Raw genomic sequence first — 26,334 nt, forward strand, 5'->3', positions numbered from 1 at the left:
ACCTCTGCCCGCTCTCCAGTCTCAGTGCGGCCCCTCAGGTGTTAGGCTCTAAGCCTTTACCTGGGTCCTGGGGCAGAATCCTACAATTCTCCCACTTTTAGACTGGGACCTGGCCACAGTATCTGGTGGATCAACCTTGCTTACTCTAACAGGTTCAACTGGGTTTGGGTACCTGCAGTTCTTCCCTTCAGGAGCCCATGGCCAGCAGTAAATACAGTGACCAGACAGCCTTTTCAAACCAAAGTATTGTTTAATCTTAGCAGTAGGAATAAAGCATAACAAAGAAGATTTTAAAACAAAGGGCCATGCACATGTCTATCTTACCTATGGCTTACCATCTCCCTGTCTTGGAAGCCTAGGAAGGCCTTTCTGCTTCAGACCCTCCAGCAGGGTCTATGAGTGTTTCAGTTTATTCCCCACAAACAACTACCTGACCTCTTGCCAGACAGTCTTTTAAATTGTCATTTTGATTCCCAGGCTGGGAAAACAAGCTCTGTAATTTGGCTGGAGCCAAGGAAGTAGGTTCCTCACAGCTAATATCCCAGGTATTTTCTCTTAGCCTCCTTCAAGTGTTTACGAGGGCATGTTTTTATTCCCCAACCGCCTGCTGTTAAACTAAAATGCACATAGTAGATATCCCAATATTTAACCCAATGCAGCAGAGTGGGTAGAATTAAATCAAAGTGATTTAAAACCACCAAATTTTAATCAATGCAAATCAGCAAGCAGGAAAACTTGATTAAATAATCAGTTTTAATGGAGTTTTGCATTTATACTTTAGTTACTTTCCTAAAGAAAGGTTGATTCTTATTGGTTGGTAACCATTAAAACAGGTTGGTTGCCAATTGAATAGAGCTTTTACATTAAATTTGGTGCTTTTGTTCGGGGTGGGAGAAGCTAACTAAGAGGATATGCTGTTACCTATACATAGTTAAGCAGTTATATAGCTTGATTTTTATTTTTTATATTTGTTGTTATGCCAGAAATGGTGAATGATAAATTTTTTTTTAGTTAATAAGTATATTTGTGATTTGTATCAAAAAGTTTATCAAAACGTTTTGCATTTAAAACTGATTTCTTAAACAAAGAAAATACTATCTGAGGTTAGTGAATTTAACTGCTTGTTTCACGTCATCATCTCCTTCAGGATTTTAGAACTAGTACACGTCATTCTCTGACGCATAGCTCGGAAGAGGAAAACAAGTTTTCCTGTTTCTTCAACTCCCATTGGTTTCTTTTCGTTGAATGAAAGAGTCATTGAACTGACCTAGCTGAATAAAGTAAAAACCAACCAACCAAAAAAAACCCCAACAACTCTCTCTGCATCTGCTGAAGAGGCTACCGCTGTCAAAAGCTGGTTTAGCGCTTCAACGAACGCTGGTTTGGCCAGTGACTTCCACCAGTTCAGTGGTTTGACTTTCTTTAAAATTTGGCAGCAAACATGTAATGCTTAATATTTTTTATTTAATTTAAATGTTAATAGATTATAGTAAGTTTAGACCTTAGCATAGGTTGTCATAACCAGATGTTTAATTTTAAATAGATTTAAAAAAAAAATGAAAAAATTTAAACAAAGTCAGATTTAAATTTTTTTTAAAAACCATCTATTTATCCATACTTCTCAAGAGCCAGGTCACCTACAATGTTAATAAATTACAGAGCAGTCCCATGTCCTTCACACTGCACCACTCCTCTCCATCTCAAACCAGCAACCAAACAGCATCAGTCTGAATACTTCATGACTATACCATGGCACCTCCCTGCCTGAAAACTGGAGTTCACACGGAGCTGCAACTGCTGCTGCCACACCAGTTCACATCAACTCTAGCCCTGCCATTTTTGTTTCTCTCTCTCTCTCGGTAAATAAACCTGTGTGCACTTTCACCATGGTAAAAGCAGTTTCTCTCTCTCTCTCTCATCCTAAGGCTGCTCAAAAGACCACCACCAACCAACAGATGCAGAATCCATCATTTAACACAACAGTCACTGAGTGCATTTCTTAGTTTGTCATCCTGTAGACTGCTCTGTTGGAGAGCTGTAATAGTCCGGTTCCATTGTTAGAAGGTTTATTTCTAAGCTATTGTTAAAAATAACTTTGTAACTACACAAATATGCCATTATAATTTAAGGAAAACTAACTCAGGCTGGCAATCCATCCACCCTCAATTCTGAAGGGCAAGGAAGGATTGGGGTGTGGCATTTATTGTGGACCTTCCAATTATGAGCCAAATAAAATCTATCTACAGTCTTGGAAAGGGGCATGGAAACCTTCCTCATCAGAGATAGGAGGTCAGTGCCACAGGCAGCAAAAAGATGCATAAAAAAATCTCACTTAAAAATTGCATATAGTCTGTTGAAGAGTCAAACTATGTAAAGAGTGAAATATTATGGCAATCCCATGATTACCACTGGACCATTATAACTGGAACATTTGTTTCTTAGGTGTTCTCCAAAAGGAGAGGCAGTTGACAAATACCAGAAATAGATGCAGAACCACTCTTTCAAAGAGAAAGATTTTTAGCCACGGGAATAACCAATTTTACTCACTATTCTTATTGTTGAAGACAGACAGAGACACTCCAGCTTCCAGGTCTTTGAGTTCCATGGTTTCCCTTTTCTTTCCACTTTTCCAGAAATCTAATGCCACCTCTGTTATCTTTTCAGCCCCCGCATTGCTGTGTGAAGGAGGGAAAGGATTTCAGCTGGATGTGTTTCGCAGAGCATTCAGTTTACAGCATTGCAAATATTTCACAGATGCTCCTTACCTGAGAAAGATGAAGATGGCTCGCCGATAGGACACTCCATCAAGCTGCTCGTAATAATCCAAGAATGGTTTGATGGAATCAATGAGCCCTGCATGCATTTTATCCATTTCATCAAATATAAAGATTGACCTGCCACAGGCGCTCACGTTTCCCCGAATCCATGACTGCAACTGGTCCTATGTTACACAAAATAAAGGAGAACGCAAATTCCCTTTCCATCAATATCACGTTAAAGACATGGGAAATATGTAGATTTTAGATCACCCCTTTCCATTCAAAAGCTGTAACTTCAATTGTGTACCTGTAATTCTGTGAATTTCTTGATCCAAAACTGGTTAAAAGGTCAACAGTAAACAATGATAAAAAGAACAGTAACAGAAATGCATTCTGCTGTTAAAATAACCTTAAGAACTCGGGTGAGTTACCAGAATCTGTCTGCCAGGTATCTATGAAAAAGGACTATACTTCAAGCCAGTGAATGAACATCAATACAAAGCAGTGATCTGGCTTGTAGGACAAAGTGAAGCCCAGTGGGGCAAAACTATTTTCTTTGGTGTTAATACTCTGCAGTCATGTAGCATATTCCATCCTTAGATCTCAAAACATTACCCAACTAATGAATGTTGCACAAACTGAGTCAGCAAGAGATTAAGTGACTTAGCCAAGGTCACATAATAAAATCACAGGAACAGCTAGGAATTGAACCTAGAATCATAACTCCTAGTCCCGTGCTTTAAGCCCTAGTAAATAATCTAACTGGAGGTGATTAAAAACCTTTCAAAAGTGTAGTTTTGTTCAGAAAGGGGGTTAACCTCATTTAAGTATTTTATTGTATGGCACAAGGGTTTACCCACTGTTAAATGTTACGTTTAAGATTAGCAATGAGAAAGAAAAGGAACTGGGACAGTTGATTTAAAACCAACAATGACTCTGCTGATCACCTCCAGTGATCATCATCATTTTACCAGTCTCACTATTATTTGGTTCCTGCACATGGGTGAGGCAGTGCAGGGAAGACAGCACTGCCTGTGCTTTGGATAAAGAGGGCTTTAATTTCTAGCACTGTCCACATGGTAAATTTCACAAGCAGTTTTTCTTTGTAAGTGAACAAAGAGCATAAAGATCCATTTCTCCCACTGCATTTAGGAAAGACTCAGCTGGGGCAGGACAATAGAAAGCTTTACAAGGGGAAATATATAAACTAGAGAAAAAGTAGAATTCTCCATTTTAAAAGCTTATGTATAGACTGTTCCATTCCTTTAAGTCTTCAGTATGCATACATTTTGTGTTTACATGTTCAAAACACTGTACAAACATTCACTAATCAGCACAATACTCCTGTTAGGTAAAAAAGTTTCATCCTCATCTCGCAGACCGCAGAAGAGACTCCCTCACACAACCCAGTGGTAGATTCAGGATTAAAATTCAGGAACACAAACAATGGTATTTCTCTAAACCGTGCTGCCTCACATATCTACCTGCCTGAGGTACTTATATAGCCCCTGTCACTGTGGTATCTCAGCATTTCACAAGCTTTAATGTATCCATGCTCACAACATCCCTGTGAGGGACAAAGTACTACTAGCCCCATTTTTCAATTGGGAAACTGAGGCAGAGAAAGACTAAGTCACATGCCCAAAGTTACACAGGAAGCCTGTGGTGGGATACTTGGGTTCAGTTCTCTGTTCCAAGTCCCATGTTAATGCCCTACCCATGTCCTTTCCCTCTAGATAGAAACATGAGAGGATGCATAAACAATTTTTTTTTACATCCAGGGGAAATCAGTCCCTAAATGTTATGGTTTACACATTTGCACTTCAGACTCGACATACATTGTATTTTACTGTTTCAGATAAAAAGTCTTCACTTGCTAGTACTGCCGATCCCATAACCTTTATAAACTAATACAATCACACTTCCCTATGATGAGCTCCAAAATACACTCTTACCTTGTAGTGGCCAACACTATGTGCATGGGGAAAATGCAGAGTGGACACAAACTGATGGACATAATTGCTGTTCAGGCCTCCTTCATAGATACTCTCGGCAATTATTTTACTGACAAAGTTTTTGCCAGTACCAGTCCATCCATGCAAGGAGAGGGTGAGAGGCTTTTTGGGGTTTGTATTGTTCAAGAAGCCAATCACAGCTTTCACAATCACCTTCTTCACGAGGTGCTGGCCAAACAGTTTCTTGTCCAAATCCTCCTGGAGCGCTGAATGAAGAAGACACCAATCAGACAAGTATAAAAGACGGTGACAAGTTTTAGTGTTTCTAAGCTGCTTCAGTAGAGAGGACCCTTTGATAACATTATCTCAGGGTGCCCAAACTTTGCTCATCCCAGGGCAGCTGCCGGGGGTATCAAAGAGCTCCCCTGACTAGAACAGAGCAACCACTTTTCTCTTTAATATATAGATATGACCAGTGGAGACTACAGACCCTAGCATGTGATGCTCTGGTTCCAGCTGCCAAACACTACGCCATGTTCCTGTGGAGATAATCATACCCCCTTTTACTCCCCCTCCTTCTATCTGGAAGCAGCCACACATCCCTTTAGAAGAAGGCAGAGCCCAGTCCTCCCTTCATCTTCCCTAGAGCCCCCCAAAACAGCCTCCCTGCACCTCCTTGGCATCCAACCTCTAATCGCCTGTCCGTGCTCCTCACCACGTTCCTCTGCCTGCTGCCCCATATCCCTCTCCCCAGCGACCCTGCCCTGACCCCCTTTCTCAGGGTGCATCTTCCTAGGGGCCCCTGATCCTTCCCCCACATAAAGAGCCCTCAAGCTCAACTCCACCCCACCGCGACAACTCTCAAGCCCTCCCCAACCCTGTGCTTACCCCATAACTGTCAACCCCACCCCCCGTACCTGCGCCCGCCCGGGCCCCCTCCCGCTGGAGGCAGCACTCCCTGAAGTAGCAGTAGAGGCGGGGGTAGGAGATGAGGCCGGTGAGCGCTGAGGCGGCGCCAGCCAGCGCCAGCCCGAGGCTGATGGGCTCCACCGTCTGCACCGGGCTCAGCAGCAACACGAGGCCCAGGGCAGCCCCCAGCGGCCCCCGCAGCAGCTTCATACCCCCCTCCGCCAGGCCCCCACAGCCCCGACCCTGCCAGCCGCCACCCCGGCCCAGCCCCGGCGCTTCCGCATCCGGACTAACCGCTTCCGCCGCCGCCGCCATCTTGGTTGTGGGCAGAGGCCTTCGCCAGGGCTGAGGGAGCGGGCGGGAGGAGGCGGCCATTTTGGAAACAGAGGCATTGACTGTCACGTGACCGACCGGTTCCCCTTTGACCCCAGGCCCGCGAGCACGCTGCGCGGCAAGTCACGTGTCACGAGACGCGGTCAAGGCTGCAGTAGCTGCCCGGGCGCAGCAGGCCGAAGCCCCGGGCCGGGCTGCCAGGCAGAGCACCCAGCGCCCTGGGCGGTCCAGCGGCAGATGGCCCCAGAGCCCCTGCTGGAGGGACACCCGGCCCCGGCCCCGGCCCCGGCCCTGCTCTTCACAACCCCCCCGCCAGCCTGAAAGGGAAAGCCCCAAATGTTCTGTTAGAGCTTTGCTGAGAGGCTCCCTGTTCCTCCTGTGTCCTCTGCGGCTAGCAGGGGGGGAGGGACAGCTCAGTGGTTTGAGCATCGGCCTGCTAAACCCAGGGTTGTGAGTTCAATCCTTGAGGGGGCCATTTAGGGATCAGGGCAAAAATCAGGGATTGGTCCTGCTCTGAGCAGGGGGTTGGACTAGATGACCTCCTGAGGTCCCTTCCAGCCCTGATATCCTATGGAAGGAGGTCAGGCCTGGTATACAAACCCTTTAACACGCAGCTCCCTGAAAAGAGTAATTAAGAAAGAATGGTTTTGGTCTGTCTGCTCAGAGTCACTGCTGGTTGATAAAAGCCCATTTCAATCTGCTCCTGCTAAAAAATGAACACAATATTGGCACTGCTTTCAGCCAGACCGTTTCCATTGTGCAGGATCAGGTGTCCCAATTTTATAGGGACAGTCCTGATTTTTGGGTCTTTTTCTTATATAGGCTTCTATTACCCCCCCCAGCCCCGTCCCACTTTTTCACATTTGCTGTCTGGTCACCCTGCATTGTACTTCCTATTATTAACAGTTTTGTCAAGTTGTATAAAATGGTATTTTCATGCTTCCTAAATCAGGTGGTTTTACGTATCAATGCACTGTTGATCCCGAGATTAAAATGGTCTTGAGCATCACTAAAATGAACTGGAAACCTTTGGATTCACACATCTTGTTTATCACATATGATTTACAGCAAATGCAAGAATGTAACTCACTGATAAACCAACTGGTTTTCAGCTATAAATATGAAAAGAGGGTGGTGGCTCTGTAGCCTCACACTTGTGACTGTTAATGAGTTCTGGAGTAATGTTTTTAATTTAACAGTACAACATTTCTTAAGTCATCTTTTGAGGAAAAGATTATTTAAATATTTGAACTCTCCGTGCTGTTTATCCATACTCTAAATGCTAGATGATGCACTTTTGTAATCTCTGTTTATTATAACACCTGTTAAGATATAGACTGGTAGTATTTTTAAATGGTGCAGGAACTAGCCATCTGTGTTGCTTAGGCATAACATTTAGTGCTGTTCTAACAAACAACAATCAACTATTAGATAAAAGGTCAATATACCAAAACACATGACCACAGAACTTTTCACCCCAGGACCAAAATCACTTAAAGAATCATTTTCCCCATTTTACAGATGATGTTAAGCACAGATGAACAGAGACATTAAATAACGTGTTCCAGATTACAGAGAGTATCAGTGGCAGAATCACGAAGCTGGTATCTAGACTCTCAGGGTATGTCTACACCGCAAGTGGCAGCCCTCAGCAGCGAATCTCAGAGCCCAGATTGACAGACTCAGGTTTGCAGAGTTTATGCTACAGCGCTAAACATAGTTGTATAGATGTTTAGGCTCAGGCTGGAGGTTGGGCTCTAAGATCCAGCCTGAGCCCAAACATGTACACAGCTATTTCTATTGCCGTAGTGCAAGCCCGAGTCTGTCAATCCGGGATCTGAGATTTGCTGCCACGGGCTATGTAAATGGACCCTCAGTCAGATGTTCACAGTGCTAGACAATATTGCCTCTTTCAACTATTTTCATAGCTAGCCTTTATGTGTAACAATGTTACAGGAAAAGTCTATTTTTCTCCTCCCATTTTGCATAGATTTTACATTTTTCTTTTTGTGTTAATTTTATTTGAAAGATGTCAGTCCACCAGTAGTGGCAACAGAAATTCTCAGAGGTGAGAAGGCAGTCCAGTCTCAATGCCCCATTCACTCATTGGCTTTTTTTATTGAGATTGTCAATAACCATGCTAACTGTGAGTGGGGGTAATTTCTATGATATGAGCATGTGCCTACTAACAATTGGACCAACACCATCAAACTCATTTGAATGAAGACAAACAGCTATCAGCTAGGAACAACGTTCAAGTACTACTTTGGTTGATGACACCATGAAGATTGGTTTGAGCAGATGAAAGCCTAGATGCCACTATCAAACTCCTGAACCTACCAGTATCTTTAGTATTGTAGACAGGCAGACAAACAAGTCATTTACATTTTCACTGTTGTATATTTCACTCTAAAAATTTGAGTGACTTGATACAGATAGGTTTCAGAGTAGCAGCCGTGTTAGTCTGTATTCGCAAAAAGAAAAGGAGGACTTGTGGCACCTTAGAGAGACTAACAAATTTATCTGAGCATAAGCTTTCGTGAGCTACAGCTCACTTCATCGGATGCATTCAGTGGAATGCATCCGATGAAGTGAGCTGTAGCTCACGAAAGCTTATGCTCAAATAAATTTGTTGATACAGATAATTCATGAACACATCCAACAATGTTGGCTACAATGGGTTACTAAAGCACTGGATGTGAGCTGGCCCATGATCCCAATTCTCACAACAGCTGCTGCTGCTACTTGTTCTGATTTGATAATTTAGTCAATTTCACACAAATTTAGAAATTTTTAGACTAATATTTGTTTAAGTACATCCCGGACTTCATTACAAGCAGCACGGGATGAATCTAGTGTGCACATTACTGAAATAACAGAATCTCACTGATGACAAGTTAAAAGTTTTATTTTTTAAAAGTTCAAACTCCATTTCTCAACTTAAATTTATTTTACAGAGAGTTTCTGGAAATATACAGCTGGTGTTTGCTTCCAATTTGTTTGGCTTTCTGATACAAAATCCTACATCATCCCTATCTCGAAAGGCCTCAAATATTGGAAATGAGATGCCTCCCACTCTCAAAATAGTTACAATCTAATGATTTTTCTCATTCTTGGCGACTGAAATAAAATGAAAAAACCCTCATTGCTATGGAAATAAATCCATAGCGAGGAAAAGATACAAACACAACGGGCACCATTTAAAAATCTCAAAACACCTTCACTGTTCAGGCACCTACAGTAACTGTTGTATTTCCCTACGCCGAAGATAAGAAATCCTGTCCCGCTGCAATCCCTGCAGAGTAGCACGCGTTCAGGATCTTACATGGCACCGACTCTAACTTGGAGAGAAATTGAATACTGCTGTGTGCTGAACAAATTCCTGTATTCTCTCAGACTCACAGACTGTATGCCTTTTTACAAGAAGTGCCTTTTTACGAAGTTGCTTTGGAACCTCAATCTTGCAAACCAGCTTTAAAGCTTCACTACGTTTGCAAGCTGAAAACATTTTTGTCTTTAAAAAGTTTTTTTTAAGGTGAAAATATTTATGAACAAGGTTGACTTTACGCTAAAATAAATGCCAAACAGGAAGCTAACATATTTACAAAAGAAAAAGTTTTATAACAAAATCAGTATATACAAGTCACCACAGGGAAGGGAGATTTCACAATCACTGTGCCCACTGACTCACTACAGGTTTACTGTGAGAAAAATCTTGTGGGTAATACTAAAATCTGTAGGAAGTGATCCCGCCCTCTTCAGGAGTTATTTACACAACATCTTGCACTTAAAAGCTCCAGCAAAATGTTCAGTCCATACTATTCTACTGAGCAGAGTTCAGTATCGTCTGTTCATCTTCTTGAATTTCTCATAGTGGTAGTCATCTGTTGCTTTCTCATTGGGTGGGCGCTTGCGATTCGGAGGGGACCCTTGGAAGGAGAGACAGACATACCTTATTTCCTATTCTTGAATTAATAAAGAGGATAGTGCAGGGAAGCATCCTCCTCCTTCACCTCCTAAAGAGTTAGTCTAATGCCCTTTAAACCACCTGGCCTGCAGCACCCCTGCTATTCTACACTTGGGCCTTCAACAATGCCAATGTTCTTCAGACTTGATTCTTTATTAGTCCAAATCCTTCTCTCACATCCCCCGCATCCAAAACAGGACTGCCCAATGCACTTAAAATCCTGACCTTCAACATCCATCATCACTCCAGCCTTGGGCCTCAGCTGAGCAGAGACTGATAGCAATGGTGTACAGCCAAGCATGGGATGGAGAGCTAAAGTGTGAATGGGTCATTTTCTACATGTAATCCTGACCCTTCACCTATGATGGGAGATAGCGGGAGGCACATTTTCTATCCAGGTTGCTTCATGACTCATCTAGCAGGGAGCACATCAAGAATGGCATAGGCATCACCTTTCCTTTGAAGATCAAAGGCAAACCACTCTACAACACAAGACCTTCCCACCAGCTCAGGACACCATGCCTTAGACGGCTGGAGAAGGTCATATCTGTTCATGGATCTTGGATAATGAAGACTTGATACCTACAACAAGCTGGCCACGCTTTGTGTTTAGTACTCACGCTCGGGTTCTGGCTTCTCCGTATCCCCCACTCTCAGTGGACGGGCTTTTGGTTCTTCTTTATTCCTCCTCACTGGTGCACTCAGCTCCTCATGATAGACTGGAAGAAGAGACACACCAAATGGTGATTTTAGAGAGTAGCATTGTTTAGATGTAGAATCACAGAAATATACAGCTAGAAGGGATCTCAAGAGGTCACCTAGTCCATCTCCCCACACTGAGGCAGGATTAAGTACACCTAGACCATTCCTGGTGGATTGTTTATCACATCTCTCATCTGTTGCGATTAAACTTTAGCAGAAACACAAATGGAAGCCAGGAACAATCACTATGATCAGCCTGTAGCTCTGGATATTGAATGAAAGCAAAGTTATGGGACACTAAAACTTTCAGCAGTTCAGGGGATTTTTTTTTCTGGTTTCTTTCCACCTGTGCATCTGACCTAGCTACTGCTTCGTCATGGTCCTGAGACTCTCCATTGCTTTTGAGTCCCATGGATATTAATCTGAAGGCACCCGTCTGGACATGGTTAGAGACATTAGGAGGTTGCCTTTCCTCCCCGTCCTGTATGAGAGGCAGTCTCCAAAATGAACTCTCTTCTCTTGTTTAGCAATTCTGTCTCACCTGAAACCTGATCTGTTCTAGCATCCCAGAGTGCTCTCTCTAGTCCAGTAAGACAGACTTTGTAACCACAGAATGGTCAGGATTTTCCATTACACATCCAAGGTGTCATTTATGGGCCCCAGTCAACTGGGAGTTCACGAATGGAAAGTATGAGTAACATGCCCTACCTTCAGTCTTGCTGGGGGAAGGGAAAGATTTGCTAGCTCAGATGTTGTCCGTGTGGGAGCCCCAGAAGGAGAAAGTCAAACAGTGCTTGAGGTTGACCATGTGAATTAATAAACTCTGCTTGCATCAGACTTAATTCCACACCTTATTGCCTCTAATTAGTAGAGTAGCCGCCCATATCTGGGACTGGAGAGCTACACAGTTAGACAAACACATGTTAGGGATGGTCCAGGTATACTTGGTCCTGCTTCAGTGCAGGGGCTGGACTAGATGACCTATGAAGGTCCCTTCCAGTCCTACATTTCCATGTGTCCATGATACTCACATCTGTTGTGCTGGACGTAGTTCACAGCCATGTTTGTGGGAACAAAAGAGGTTTCACTGTCTTTCTTTTTGTTTTGCTGCTCTGCCAGCAGCCTTGCCTTGGCGTCCTCAGTAAAGATTATGTTTTTTATTTTTGCGCTGAAGAGAAAAACAAATGAGGAAGAGACTTGTTTAATACGCTGCAGGTAAAAAGAAGCCTGGGTCCCCAAGTACCAAAACACACAGTAGAGCTGTTTTATCTATTAGCTAGTGGATGGACAGTTTCATGTGGGTGTGGCAGCAGTTGCTGTTATCTTTGATTTGCAATCTGTTTATCAGAGAACTGGCAATGCTGTAAAGATGAGTGCTCCCTCCCAAGGATGAAGAGGAACCTCACATCCCTCAACAGCTCACCCTGTGTTAGTGTTTGGCGTGAGCCAATATTACTGGAAGACGCTGCATCACGGACCTGGGGAATGAACTCCTCTATTATTCTGAGTATTACCGCAGTGCTTAAGAGCCTTAGCCATTGACCAGGACCCCACTGTGCTTGGTACAGTACAAACACAGAACAAAGAGAAGGTCACTCCCCTAAGAGCACAGGAAGTGGCAGTATAAGTTACCCTATCAATCAGCTTGCCTCAGCCATGACTTGCGGGGATCACCAGGTTAATTCAAACTATAAATAATTGAACAGTGAACCGCTTACTCTATTCCCAGATCCACTTCAGGAATGCCACTCAGCATCTGATTGGACAACATCTCTTCGGTCTTCTTGGCTGAAGAGACACGGATGCTCTCAGGCAGCTCGTACAGACAGTCCTCAGCATTCTTCAGCTTCACCTTCTGCTCCTCGTTTTCTACAATCCCCTTCCTCTTCTTCAGCTCTGTCTCAATGTACTTCATCCTGAACAGCAGCACAAGAGGACAGCTGGCATTAAGTTCTATTTCTTACACATCCCTCCAATACCACCGCCCACAGCTTGGTCACTATCCCAGCTGGTAGGAGGGAGGAATGAATGATTTCTCTGATGTCACTCAGCCAGCAGGGGGGCACTGAGAAGCACGAGATCTGCTATTTTGTTCAAGAAACTAATCAAATCCTCCCTGCAACAAGCAAGCTCTTTACCAACCCACGGAGCAGGATGCCAATAGCTCACAGTACCAGCAGACCACCTGGCTGGCCAGAAAGTCTAGGCTCTAACCACAAGACACATTGGTTTCTAGAAGGTGAAAGATCAAGCAGAAGTTTCAGTGTAAATTTGGAAGCTATTCTGAAAACTCTTGGTTTTCAGAAAAAGGAGGCCTAGGACACCCAATCCAGCCTCATGAATTGGAGCATACGAACTATAACCAAACAAACACGTACATGTCAGCGTCCTCATCCCGCCTGTTGGTTTCTGCTGAGAAAGAGGTTCCCAGATTGAGGTCCTCCTCTTCGTTAATCCTAAACAGAACAAACATTATTTTAAAGAATTTGACAGCCTAAGGTGTAAGCGACCAGACAGACTGCATTAAATAAAGCCTTCAAAACAACACGAAGCCTGGAACATTTTGCCTGCGTTCTTCAATAATGAAAGCCGCCTTGGTGCTGTTAACTGCTCCAGACTCAGTAACGTTCAAGGGAGTGTTTTTCAGGACTAAGCCTCCTGCACACCCACCTGTCCTTGCCACGTTCTTTCAGCTTCTTCATGTCCACCATCCCACCAGTCTTTATCTTAAAGGGATCATCCTACAAAACAAAAAATAGTTAGAAAGCAGGAAGCTGCTGCCTAGGTTTATGCCATCCTCAGGTTCACTTTCTTGAAAACCCTACACTTCCATCACCTGGGCAAAAATGCCTATGATTTTTCTATAGTAAGAGGCTGCAACCTAACCTGCCTTTTATTAAAGCAAGTCATTTCCTAAAGAGATCTATTGGACTGAGCAGATCCTTTAACACCAATATGAACCAGTAGTGAAGTAATGAAAACATTCAGAACTTACCACCAATGTTGTCTCTTCTTGCAATTTCTCCCCAACAAGCAGGGCTGCAGCACTAGCAAAATACACACAAAATAGGCAAGTTAAATGCATAGAGAATGAGTCCACAACACTGTCAGTGATGATTACCATGCAAGGTAATTTATTAAAAAGAATATAATTCTTCTTTGCCCTTCTCTAACACCTTCTACCTGAGGATCTCAAAGTGCTTTGCTAATACTAAATAATTAATCCTCACATCACCCTTATGCACTATGGAATGATTATCTCCATTTTACAAATGGGGAAACTGAGTCAGAGATCGCTTACCCCAGCTCATGCAGCAAGTCCTCATCAGAGTTAGGAACAGAACGAACCCTGACTCTCAGTCCCCTTTTCTAGTGTTAAGGAAAAGTTAACATATGTGACTCCATTTTGGTTTGGGGCCCACCATTGTCTAAAAGCAAGCACATCATGCACCAAGAGGAGCGTTCCTTAGATAATGCATTCCTGTGAAAACCCTCCCCCTTGTTTCCAGCCTGTCTCGACTCCCGGTTTCTGTTCTTTGTCTGTTCCTAACTCCCTGCCTCCCAGCCTTGATGTGAGCCTCCCATACTGATAAGAAAGGCTATTGATGCATTGCTTTAGGACCATGTAATGTAGCTGAAGTAATGGTCTAGCACGGGGAATATACCTAGCAGGGATAGGTGGTAGATAAGGGAAGGGTTTGTCTATTGGCTAACGTTTCTGATGCACGAGGGCAACATGCTTTGCTAAAAGGTATATAATCTCTGTATAACCTGCATTCGGGGTCCCCTCCTGATTAGCAGGGGGGCACCACACTCAAGCGTAATAAACTTAGTATCTTTGGGAACTCTGCAGTTGTGGACTTTGTTCGTGTGCCTCAGCCTAGACTTGAACTGTGCGTGACCTATCGGGTATAATTCGCAGCAGTTCCTGTGCATGACCTATCGGGTATAATTCGCAGCAGTTCCTGTGCGTGACCTGTCAGGTACAATTCGTAACACTAGCCACTGCACAACACTTCTTTCCATCAAAAAGCTTAAAGGGAGAAAATGAAATTAACAACAGGAGAGACTTGTTTTATAGGTCTCAATTTATAACTATACACCACAACATGGTCTGTAAGATACTGAGTCCTACCCCCACCCCCCAAAACGGTACAACTCTGGGAGATAAAAAAAACTGTCTATGTGGGTGATACGGTTAATTAGCAATATAAGACATATTCATTGTAAAGTATGACCCTTATTCTTATGTTTAGGTTGTAGGTATGCTGGGAACAAGTGCTCCACAATAAAGTCTGTTAAAAATAGCTGCACCTATCCCCAATATCTCCTCTTATCTGTCTTCACATTTTTAATGTACCTGCTCCTCCCCCAGGTCAGATTCTTGTTGCCACTGTGACATATTACCATTTCTGACTGAAGGCGCAAGGGAAGGCAGAAACATGGCCCCTCAAATGAAACACAAACTTGCCTCTTTTACTGCATCACATACCTCACCCCATTGGGCCGTCTTCTGAGACTCTGAACTTCTTTTGCTTCCTCAAGTTTTAATCTGAAGAACGAACATTTAGTTTATTAAGGTTTCAGAGAAACAGCCGTGTTAGTCTGTATTCGCAAAAAGAAAAGGAGTACTTGCGGCACCTTAGAGACTAATCAATTTATTTGAGCATAAGCTTTCGTGAGCTACATCGGATGCATCCGATGAAGTGAGCTGTAGCTCATGAAAGCTTATGCTCAAATAAATTGGTTAGTCTCTAAGGTGCCACAAGTACTCCTTTTCTTTTTAGTTTATTAAGACAGTCTTAATTAAAAAAAAAAAAAAAAGGCAGGCATTTTCTGCACCCATCACTCAACTTTCAGAGCAGACTTTTCACTGACATCTTCAAGCAGGTTTTCTAAGGAGATCTCACTCTTTTTGATAATATCAGACAACTTTCATGTTCTACTTCATGAACCAACAGGGAGAACCTTACAACATCTCTCTGAACACGCCACTTCTGTACAAGCTCCTTCAGCTAAGGAAGGAAGCATCCAAAGATGGCTCCCAAATCCAAGTCTCCCTAGCCGATGGGGCAAAAATGCTGCCTTGGGCAACCAGCCCAACTTCAATTTGTTAAGATGTCCAGCCATGATTGTCTCACAACAAAACAAGGGAGTCCTTGAATCAAATGCATTATCTGTCACTACTTTCTGTCAATAGTTAATGCTATCTAAGAAGATATTTAGGTAAGGCATTTTCATACAAGCGGCAGTGAACTCGTGAAATACCCTACCTAGGCTAGATGTAGCAAGCAATATGGTCAGGTGAACATTATATAACTGAGCTATAATCAAGATATATTGATGCTTGAGTGACAAAGAGAAGAAAATCTTAATATTCATGTAAATAGTAAGTGTGAATATTGAGAGTTATAGACATTCTGAATTTCTTCCAACATTTAGAAATTTCATTACACAATACAAATTGCTTATAATACCTGCCATGAAAAATGCATCTTAAAATAATTTCCAGAGTTAAATTAAAATAAGAGCAGAGAGAGAGAAACTAAAAAGAGTAGTCAAGGGATAAAACATATGATTTAAATGTGGAGATCTGAAAGTAAGATGGCAAGTCAATGAAGTTGGTGGATTTCAAATGACAGGAGTTGTAGACAAGTAAACTGAAAGGACAGAGAGGAGGCTGGTGATAGGCAAACAGAAGGAACTGGGAGGGGAGGGCCTGTGAGAGTCCATGGATAGCAATGAATTTTCCTTTTAAGTAAACAATTTAAAGGTGAGATTACAGGATTAATGGTAAACAGCACAGGTAATACTTTTACTTTGATTATTTATTTGCAACACTGTCATACCAATCCAGTTCTGCAACTGAAATCAATGGCAGTTTTGCCACTGCTGTCAGTGGGAGCATGATCCTGTTTCTTAGTCTCCCATCAACATCAGTGGATTCTGCATGTAAATTTTCTTTTGTGGATAGATGTTCCCTCCTAAAACACATTAATGTTTTGCAATATATTCAGAGGTCAATAAATCCACTCTATCCATGCTGCCTAATCAAGTGGCCAAGATTTTCAAAACTGGGTGTCTAAAATTAGTCCCCTAAATCTATATTTAGGGATTGATTAAACAAACAGTCTGATTTTCAACATGTCAAGCACCCCATAACTCCCAATGACTTCACTAGGAGCTGCTCGGTGCTTAGCACTTTTGAAAATCAAGGCACTACAGACATGAGAAAACAAGGCGCCAGCTCCCATCTTGTTTAACATCCAAAGGGCTGATCCTGCAGTTCTTGTGCACTCAAAATATCCACTGACTTTGTCGAATTTTTGGGCAAACAAGGAATGCGAGAATGGGCCTTAAATTTGCACACACACTGACTGAGCAATTGTTTTTCCATCTTTAGTCATAACAACTTAAATCACGAAGGATCCCAAAGCACTTTGTGAATGTAGCACATTGACATAAGAACCATTCAGGGGTCGCTTCAACCAACCCCAGAAACACTGCCACAATCAAGCTGATGCATGGCAACTGCTTCAACAGTGTTGAATAGCACAGTGCCCATGTCACACACAAAATAATAAGGGGGCACAGTGGGCCCACAGAGGGTTGCCATTCACCCTGGATTTTCCAGGTTCCTCTTCATTTTTTAAGTCAATCCCACAAGCAGGGCTTTAAGGGACAGTCATGGATCTAGAGCAGTGATACTCAGACTGAGGCTCATGAGCTGCAAGTGGCTCTTTAATGTGTCTCCTGTGGCTCTCTGCAGGACATGATAGTGAAACACTGAGTGATTTAATTATTAACCAATCAGGATGCTTTTACTGTGTTGTTAATCAACTGTAGTTGATAAAATAATAACTGGCCAGTCATTTTGCTGTGAGACCACCACACACACATATATATATAAACAGTGAATTCACACTACTGTGGTTCTTCTGGGTAACGTTGATTGCTAATTTTGCTCCTGAACCACTGAGGTCTGAGTATCATTGGCCTAGAACTGTGGTTCTCAACCAGGGGTACGTGTACCTTTGGAGGTATGCAGAGATCTTCCAGGGGGTACATCAACGGATCTAGAGATTTGGCTAGTGTTACAACAGGCTACATAAAAAGCACTAGTGAAGTCAGTACAAACTAAAATTTCAGACAGGGACTGATTTGTTTATACTGCTCTAGGGATGCAGTACACGGACATGCAAGGACGATATTTGTATTCCAATCAATTTACTGTGTAAGTTACGTGGGAACAATGAGAGAGTCAGCCATGTTTCCGTACTAGCGTGGCTGCGACACTGCTGTATTTTACGTCTGTATTTGTAAGCAAGTCGTTTGACAGTGCGGTGAACCTTGCGGGCGCACGGGACAAATCAGACTCCTGAAAGGGGCGCAGCAGCCTGGAAAGGCGGAGAGCGAAGAAGGATCCTGCGCCACGCAGCCCTGTGAGAACCAGGCACAACACTGCCTTGTTCCACGCTGCTCCACGGGACCACGGCCCGTGCTCCCTGGGGGGGTCGCCAACCCACCTGACCTCCTCGGTGACCTGCTCATCCTCCTCCTCTTCCTCGGAGTCCGCTCTCCGCCGGCGGAAAACCTTCCCCGACGGCATCGTCGCCAACCCGAGCGGGCCTCAGTCTCCCTCGACAGCAGCCCAGTCCCGCTTCCGGCGCTCGGTGATAGCGTCACGGCGTCGCGCGGCGCTTACGCGTTCTGCCTCCATTCCAGGGCGGGGGGGCGGGGCTGCGCGGAGCTCGCTCCCGAGGGAGGTGGCTGGGCAAGGGGGCGTGGCTATTACAGGGCTGGGCCAGCTGGGTGTGCACAGCAAGGGGGAAACAGAGAGAGCAAAGCCAGGGGCGTCCATTGCCCAGAGGGAGGAGGAGGAATTTCCTGGCCAGCAGCCTGGGATGGAGGTAGGAACAGGAGTTCATGGTTGGCAAACAGGCTCAGATCAGCTGCATCTCAGGCTTCTGGAAGAATTCAGTCAGCTATTATAGGAAGGGATGTGATCAGCTGCATTCTCTAATTCTAGGAAGGAATCAACTACATTATATATATATAAAATGTATACTGTGTGTGTATATATGTATGTGTGTATATATATATATATATATATACATATACATAGTACAGTAGTGCCTAGGGACCAACTAAGATCAAGACCCCGTCGTGCTTGACAAACGCAAAGTAGTATGTGGTCCCTGTCTCAAAGAGCTTACCTTGTAAATGGACAAGAGAGGCAAAGGGTATGGGAAAGGGCTATAATATACGGACAGGTTTTGGCAAGGATTCAGTTGCATGATACATTTTAGGAAGGGGGGTCATCTGCCGTCTATATTTTAGTAAGGGATGAGTTGCTTTATTGCTAGGGAGAATGTGTTGTATTTGATATTTTAGGAAGAGGTTTTGGTGCTTCAGGAAAGGATTGATTACATTAGGTATATTTTTAGTAATGATTCATACCCATTAGCGATTGGGGGGGGGATATAGTTGATGCTTTTGGGAGGAATCTGTTGCATCTTGTATTTTGGGAAGAGATCAGTTACATTTGATAATTTAGGAAGAAGAAGAGTAAACTCTCATTATATCACTTGGTTGATTCCTCACAGCTAGTCTAGGGTTTCCTCCAGTATATATTTAATGTTTTTGGTCTGCCTAATGTTCTGTGTCCCAAGCAATGGGGGTTTCACTCATTCAATGGGGAGTTTATTTCACAAACTGATAGCTCTCATCATCAGGAATTTTTTCTGGATATGGGCCCTTATTCTGCAATGGGGTCTGCACAGGTGTAAGGGGCTGACTGTGTGGATAACATTGCAGGATTGGGGCAGTGATCCTGAACCATCCTGGTGAATTGGTAAATGACCATCTCAACATACTGTCTCCTGTCAGATTTTATTTGGGGGAGCTGAATTATTTTATTTTTTTTTAAATTAAGAAAAACATTTTTTAGCATTTTTACTGTAATCCTATGAAAATTAAATTTTATGACATTTATCAAAAGATAGACTAGAATAAAATTATACTAAAAAGTGGACTATTTTTACCTGGGTTTAAAAAGAGGTTCAAATTCCTATTGTCCTGTCATAGGGCATGGCTACACTTGCAGATGTAGAGCGCTGGGAGTTAAACCAGCCCTCGGAGAGCATAGGAGGGAAGGTGCTGCAGTGTGTTCACACTGTCAGATTCAAGCGCACTGGTGTGGCCACATTAGCAGCTCTTGCAACGCCACAGAGAGCAGTTCATTGTGGTAGCTATCCCAGGATGCAAGTGGCTGCAACGTGCTTTTCAAATGGGGTGGGATGGAGTGTGACAGGGAGTGTGTTGTGTGTATGTGGGGTGAGAGAGAGTTGGTTTTTGGGGGGCGGAGAGCATGTCAGCATGCTGTCTTGTAAGTTCAGACAGCAGCATACCCCCTTCCCCCCCACCTCTTTCTCTCTCACATACTCACAGCAAGCAACATTCCACACTAATGGTTGCTTTGTCCCGGAGCAGATAAGCAGCCGGATGTCAGAAATGGAGCTTTGAAAGGGCATATCTGCATTCCTGCAGCCGATTCCAAAACAATGACGAGTGGCCACTTGACTTAAGGGGATTATGGGACGTTTCCGGAGGCCGATCAGAGCTCAGTAATGCAACACTGCGTTCACACTGACGCTGGGGCATTTCAGCCGAGGTGCAGCATGCGTTATGCTTCTTGTGGAGGTGGATTACCAGGAGCGCTCCAGCTGCAGAGTCCAGGCGCTCTTGACGGGTCGTGAGTTAGGGTGCCTGGGGCTGCTTTAATGCGCTCTAACTTGCAAGTGTAGCCAAGCCCATAGTCTCTCCAGAGAAGTGATTAAAGTCCCATCACTTGGGGCATTTAAAACTAGACCTGGACACAACAATAGAGAATGCACTGTTGGGAACAATCCTGCATTGGCAGGGAGAGAGACGCTAGCTCACTTAATAGGTCTTTTCTGTCTCTCACTGCTTTGATTCTTCTTATCTTTTAAAATTTAAATTTTACCTCCCAGAAAAAGGAGAGAAAATTACCAACAACTTCTCTTAGATTAATGAGTTAGTGGGGCCTTTCCAAGTCACATGGTTTTTAATGCTGACTATCCAAGCTCCACTCCTCCTTTTACGAAGCAAGTTCAAATCCACCAGGGGTGTCTTGAAGAGATTGCTGCCATGTTTGGCATGATTGTAACTTTCAAGGCTTCTTCCCAGGTTGCAAAATATTTCCCATGGGTACCTCCTGGCTATTAAGAAATGTGGTGGGGCTATTAGAGTATTGAACTGGGAGTCTTGACTCCTGAGTTCTATTCCTAGCTCCTCCACTGGATGATCCTGGCAGTGAGTCTTTCTGTGGCTCAGTTTCATCATTTGTAAAATGGGAATGCAACACATGCAGGAGCTATCACTAAAAGATTTGAGATCCTTAGATGAAAGATCTATACAAGTGCAAGGTCATCTTCCTTTGTGTATTAATCCCATCAAACAAGGGCTGCTCAGTGCAAAGTATTACCAAATCACTCCATTATTTTAAACATATTTTCCCTTGTGCCTGAGTGCTCTAAATTCAGTAAGGGCCAAATTCTGATCTCACTGAAGCCAAAGAAGCTCTGTCACTGATTTCAGTGGGATCAGCATTTCACCCTAAGTGCTGGGAGGCTATGAAGTTGGATGTCGTTGGTGCCCATCCTAGAAGGTACTTTGGGCTACAGTCTCAAACTTCAGCTAAAGAAAAAAAATGTGTACATCATGTTGCTTGCTTCTTGGTGAATTGGCCGTAAGAAAGCAGGATCGTGTATTTTAAAAATATTCCTCATTTAATACCCCTTGAAAGATGGTAACTATCTAGTTTAGGACAGCTTCTTCTTCCCTTTTGGCTTGTGTAGTAGAACTACTGCCTTGGCATTTGATTTTTCAGGGGCAATGATGTTGCAAGCTGTACATTCAGCCACTGGATGGGAGACTCAGCTAACTAGTTGTCTTGTCTGGCTGCTGGTTGGCTGAAACATTTCTGTTTCCGGTATAGATGTATAGAAACTACTTTGATGCAATTGTACCCTGATCCTGTAATGAGATACATACGAGTGGACCCTTGCAAACTTTTTGTTACAAGATCTGGTATTGAGGTAACTTCCTCTGGACCTACGCAATAAACTTGCAATATTAGGTGTATCCAGTTGGTAACAAGGACCCCATGAGTGTGTATGGCTCATTCTGTGAATTAAAATGTTGTGTAAGAGCCGGCCTGGTTAATTTTGATAACATTAATAGTATTCAGCCATTGCAAAGTGACAGCTCAAGAAACCGATTTCCTTCTCCTGGATGGTTTAATGCATAAAGACTATACAGGGTTCTTTCTCTATCTGTGTCCTTTTATACCTGTGATAGAATGCAGTTTTTACTACAGGAGAACAGCCCTGAAGGAGGAAGAGTAAACTAAGGACTATGCAAGGACAAAGAGTCATTGCCTGAAGGGCTGCCAAGTCCTGGAAAAACTCTGCAGCCCTGTCAGAAGTTGGAGCCAAACTGCAGAAATGCTGTACTTGCATTCTGTACCAGGGCATTGACATGCAGCATGCATTCTTCTTCCTTTGCAAGAAACAAAGAGCAAGTAATCTGTTCTTATTGTTATTTGGATTACAGTAGCATCTAGAGCCCTAATTTGGGCCACTTTGTTTTAGATGCTGTATCACAGGTGTAAAGGACACGGGGCTATGTCTACACAGCCCACGGCAGTGAGCCTCCCAGCCCAGGTCAACAGACTTGGGTTGCGGAGCTAGGATTCTAAAAATAGCTGTGTAGACAGTGCTTTGAAGTTGTGGCTCAGGCTGGAGCTTGGGCTCTGAATCCTAAGGATGAGGGTGGTATTTAGACCCACAGCTCCAGCCTGAGCCACCTACGCAGGTTTCAGAGTAGCAGCCGTGTTAGTCTGTATCCGCAAAAAGAACAGGAGGACTTGTGGCACCTTAGAGACTAACCCATTTATTTGAGCAGAAGCTTTTGTGAGCTACAGCTCACTTCATCAGATGCATAGTCTACACAGCTATTTTTAGTGCAGTAGCATGAGCCCAAGTCTGTCAACCTGGCCTGGGAGTGTTGCTTCTGCGGTCTGTGTAGATACACCCAGACAGGGGAAGAAACCGGAATATCTTTACTTTGGAATAAACCTTTCCAGGGGGAAAAAAAAAATCTATACTGTGAGCTGTCATCTGTTTGCTGAATGTGCCATATAACTTCATGGGTTCCCAAGTATTCTGCACTTTATCTTCTAGGGTAGAGTTAGATGGTTTGATGATAACCTGTTCTTGTAAAACCATGTGCTTTCACTATTCCCTATGGATACTGACCTGTCCCTATGGATAATGACCAGTCCATTCCTTATTCTTTTCATGGTATTTCCTCTCACTTATACTAGCTGCTAGTAACCCCTTCGCTGCTTCAATATCTCTATCTTTTGTCTGATCAGCCTGGTATAATGAATTGGCTTGAAAAGCTCAAGAAACTTTTTTTTTGTGGGGGTGGGGGTGATTTCATGCAAAACAGACATTCAGGGTTCTTGTTCTGTGTATGTTCTTTACAAGTGCATTCTGTACATGGTATGTAAGCATGCAATATGTGGCATCTGTATTACTAGCTCTTTGCTATGTGTGTACCACTGTCCTCACCTGGACCTGTTCAGTGTTTCTGTCCCCTCTCCTGGCTGGCTCCTTAACCCTATGCAGGAGAGGTGAGCTGTGGTGTTTCGGTGACAATGTCCTGGGTTCTAATTCCCCATGGTGAGCACGTGTCAGCATATCCATATGACCCCTCTTTATCGGAACTCCTCCCTTACCGGGACTAGCCTGGGATAGTCTCTGCCACCTTTCTGGACCACTCCAGCCCAGTTTCCTCTCCAGGCCACCCCACCCTAATAATCCTCCTCCCCCTTTCACATCAAATGGAGAATCCCCTGCCCTGTGTGGCTCAAAGCCGCTCAGGGTCAGGGGGATCCTGGTGAGTCAGGAGCTTCCCAGATGTTCATCAGCCCAGCATCCAGAGCAGGGTTGGCACCTGTCCAGGCTTTCCTAGGGTCGCCCCTCTTTTGAGGTAGCCGGGTACCCACGGCCAGCTGCCCAGTGCTGTTGGGCCAAGGATCATCCCGGGGTTCTGTCCCTAGGGGGACTCCTGCATTTGGGGAGCCCCCTCCCACTCCTAGCAAACCGGCTCCCTGGAGATCCCGGGGGGAAGGTGACGGAGGACAGAGGGGTCCCCTCTAGCCCAGCCCGTCTGGCCGGGCCTGCCGCCGCCCCTTCTCCCTCCGGGCTCAGCCCGGCCCCCATCCCCTCCTCCCCCGGCCCGGCCCACCGGCCCCTCCCATCCTGCCGGGGTTGTCTGCTGCAGCGCCCGGCCGCTGGCTTCTCCTCCTCCGGCAGCAGGTAACCGGCCTCGCCGCCCCGCCCGGCGCTGGGGTCCCGAGCCCTCTTCCCGGGAGGAGTAGGCGGGTAGGGCCTACCTCGGGGGCCGAAGCACCGGCCTTTCCTAGTCAGGCACGCCGGGAGCGGGGCGCCTCGCCCCGCGTTCCAGAGGCCATGGGGGCGGGGCAGGAAGGGGGTCCCTGTCCGGCTCCCCGGAGCAGCGGCTCCAGACGGGCCGCGGGGTGACTGGGGAAGGCGGCTGTGTAATGCTCCCCCATGCACCCTACCATTAAGTTGGGGTGCCAGAGACTTGACACGTCCCCACCCTGGGAAGAGGGGAGATTCCTTAGACGATGGGGGGATGCGCTCCCTTGTGTCAGTGGGGCCAGGATTGGCCTTCCATTGCCTATGGGACCCCAACAGGCTGGCTCTAGCTTTGTGGGGGCTCTGCGTGAAGTGTGTGGAGCCTTGGGGTGCACAGCGCAGTGGTGGATCCCTGGTGTATCAAGGATGCTTCCCACTGGGGGGGATGTAGGAGAGTTTTAGTATTTGGGGTGTGGGGATTTTGGTGCTTGTCATCACTTGGGGCCAGGGAGGGAGTGGGATCAGCAGGGTTTTATCAGCTAGATGTGGAGGTTAAGGCAGGATTTTAATGAGGATACGTGGGGTTGTTTCTGCACATATGATCTTCACATTGGGATGGGGTGCTGCACAGTGTTAGCAAATAGGGAAGAGTCCGGGGGGTGCTCTGGAAGAGGGTGCTGACAAAACAGCTCTCCCTCCCCAAAATAAAAGTATGGATCCCTGTGTTGTTACTGACTTAGCATGTGCATAGTGCAGGCCCTGGGGTTTCCTTAGTTACTGAAAGTTCCCAAGTTTGCAGATGAGGGAACTGAGATGGCTTGATAATTTCTAGTATATGTAGGATTCCCGCAAAATGCAGGTACCCCCAAATATTGATTGCATTGCTTGTCTTTAAGGTCTTGACACTCATCACTGTGATCTTTGCTGTGAGCTGAGTCCCTTGGCAAGGTAACTGGCATTTATCTTAAAAGAGTATTTTAAGAACCTTGTTTATTATATATTCCTGATCAGTAGGTGGGAGGGGCGACACAGAAGTAGAAAGCTCAGAGACTCAGCCTGTGCAGAAAGGGGATGATGCAGCATTAGCTGTTGGAAAAATGATGCGTAATGCCTTCTGTTCCTCCTAAGAAGGGCAACCCACTGCTTCGTTTGAGCTGCAGTGCTGATACTCTATTATCCCCTGGTCCTTAAAATATTGGTAAGTGTTGCCAAGGCAGCAGTTTGGCTTATTTAGCAGAATTTAAGGAATTTATGTCTTCCCCTAAGCAACAGTGAACACCTGATTCTAAGTATTTGTCCTTTATTAATTATTGCAGAATAATTGTTGAAAAAGGGACCGTGCTGGTATTGGGCTAGTATATTAGCATTAGTTGGGCTGTTTTCTTGTATTTTACCATCTGTTGATTCAGTCTCTTCTCTAGTAGTGGACAGGATCACATTTAACTTTTATTATGATTGAAAATGGTAGCTCACTATTAACAACTACAATGCTGCTGGAAGAGGTAAATGGTTTTCTGGGCCTGTTGTATTTGAAGAGTTGGATTTTTGGAGGCTCTAAATGGCAAATGCTTAAAGATGATAATTTTGCAATCCTAAAACTAAATGTGTGGGCACATCATTTTTAATTACCTCAAATAATAAATGAATATGAAAAATTTTGCTTCCTTTGGTTGTCCTTCAGTAAGGCAAGTAGTACCATCAGGATTTCTAATGTGAGATGTGTTCTGAACTTGGGACTGGGACCAGAAATTTCTGAGTTCTGATTCCATCTCTGACATTGTCTCTCTGTGTTACGCTGGGCAAGTCACTTAATTTTCTGGCCCAATTTCCCCCTGTATAAAATGCAGATAATATTGTATGTATTTATCTTCTGGAGGGGAGAGGGAGGATTAACTAGAAACGTTTGTAAATTATTTTGCAGACGGAAAGCACTAAGTATTTATTACTATTAATAGTCATGTTTACATAGTATGTTGTGTACTAAATGTTTAACTTCTGCAAAAATATTTGCAACTGTCTAGCTTTGGTGTAGGTGCACGTAGTTTCTTTTAGCAAAAGGAGAGAAATATGTTGTTGAGTAGGAAAGCCACCCCTTTTGGCAGCAATTGTCATCTTTTTGTAGGTCAGAGTTACTGTGGAATTGTTCTGACATGTTCATGCTGTTGTTCTGCAGTGCTTGTTGGGAAGGAGACAGACTGGGGAGGACTTGCTTTAAGGTTATTTCCTTTCACTTTAAA

General features: G+C 44.3%; 3 protein-coding genes across 15 annotated transcripts in view; 1 reads left to right on the top strand and 2 right to left on the bottom strand.

Annotated features, from left to right (window-relative positions):
• The window catches only part of TOR1A (torsin family 1 member A), a 30,266-nt gene extending 24,418 nt beyond the window's left edge, over positions 1-5,848 (bottom strand). For 6 of the 7 annotated variants that reach the window (XR_012642123.1, XR_012642122.1, XR_012642121.1 and 3 more), the window contains exons 1-4: positions 5,632-5,833; positions 4,715-4,980; positions 2,766-2,941; positions 2,548-2,675 (exon numbers count right to left, since the gene is read on the bottom strand). Coding sequence is in view for 2 of the 7 variants with exons in the window: in XM_074973865.1 (XP_074829966.1) it covers positions 2,548-2,675; positions 2,766-2,941; positions 4,715-4,980; positions 5,632-5,833 (772 nt within the window). In the remaining 5 variants the exon portion in view is untranslated. Of the gene's footprint in view, positions 1-2,547; positions 2,676-2,765; positions 2,942-4,714; positions 4,981-5,631 lie in introns of all 7 variants that reach the window. The other variant, XM_074973866.1, reaches the window with a different exon arrangement.
• A 3,041-nt stretch (positions 5,849-8,889) lies between these two features.
• On the bottom strand, positions 8,890-18,315 carry C16H9orf78 (chromosome 16 C9orf78 homolog). The gene is made up of 9 exons (XM_074973862.1): positions 18,152-18,315; positions 15,118-15,177; positions 13,621-13,672; positions 13,296-13,366; positions 13,004-13,081; positions 12,344-12,541; positions 11,657-11,793; positions 10,544-10,642; positions 8,890-9,885 (listed from the first exon to the last, which is right to left on the bottom strand). Exons 1-9 carry the CDS (start codon positions 18,232-18,234, stop codon positions 9,794-9,796), a joined length of 870 nt encoding a protein of 289 aa, XP_074829963.1. The 5' UTR covers positions 18,235-18,315; the 3' UTR covers positions 8,890-9,793.
• Positions 18,316-18,398: 83 nt separating this feature from the next.
• USP20 (ubiquitin specific peptidase 20) overlaps positions 18,399-26,334 on the top strand; it is a 37,924-nt gene continuing 29,988 nt past the window's right edge. For 5 of the 7 annotated variants that reach the window (XR_012642117.1, XR_012642118.1, XM_074973856.1 and 2 more), the window contains exon 1: positions 18,399-18,535. The gene's annotated coding sequence lies outside the window, so the exon portion shown is untranslated. Of the gene's footprint in view, positions 18,536-23,958; positions 24,035-24,887; positions 25,046-26,334 lie in introns of those variants that run through there. The other 2 variants (XM_074973859.1, XM_074973858.1) reach the window with 2 other exon arrangements.

The sequence above is a fragment of the Natator depressus genome, chromosome 16 (genome assembly GCF_965152275.1).
Source record: "Natator depressus isolate rNatDep1 chromosome 16, rNatDep2.hap1, whole genome shotgun sequence".
Taxonomy (NCBI): domain Eukaryota; kingdom Metazoa; phylum Chordata; order Testudines; family Cheloniidae; genus Natator; species Natator depressus.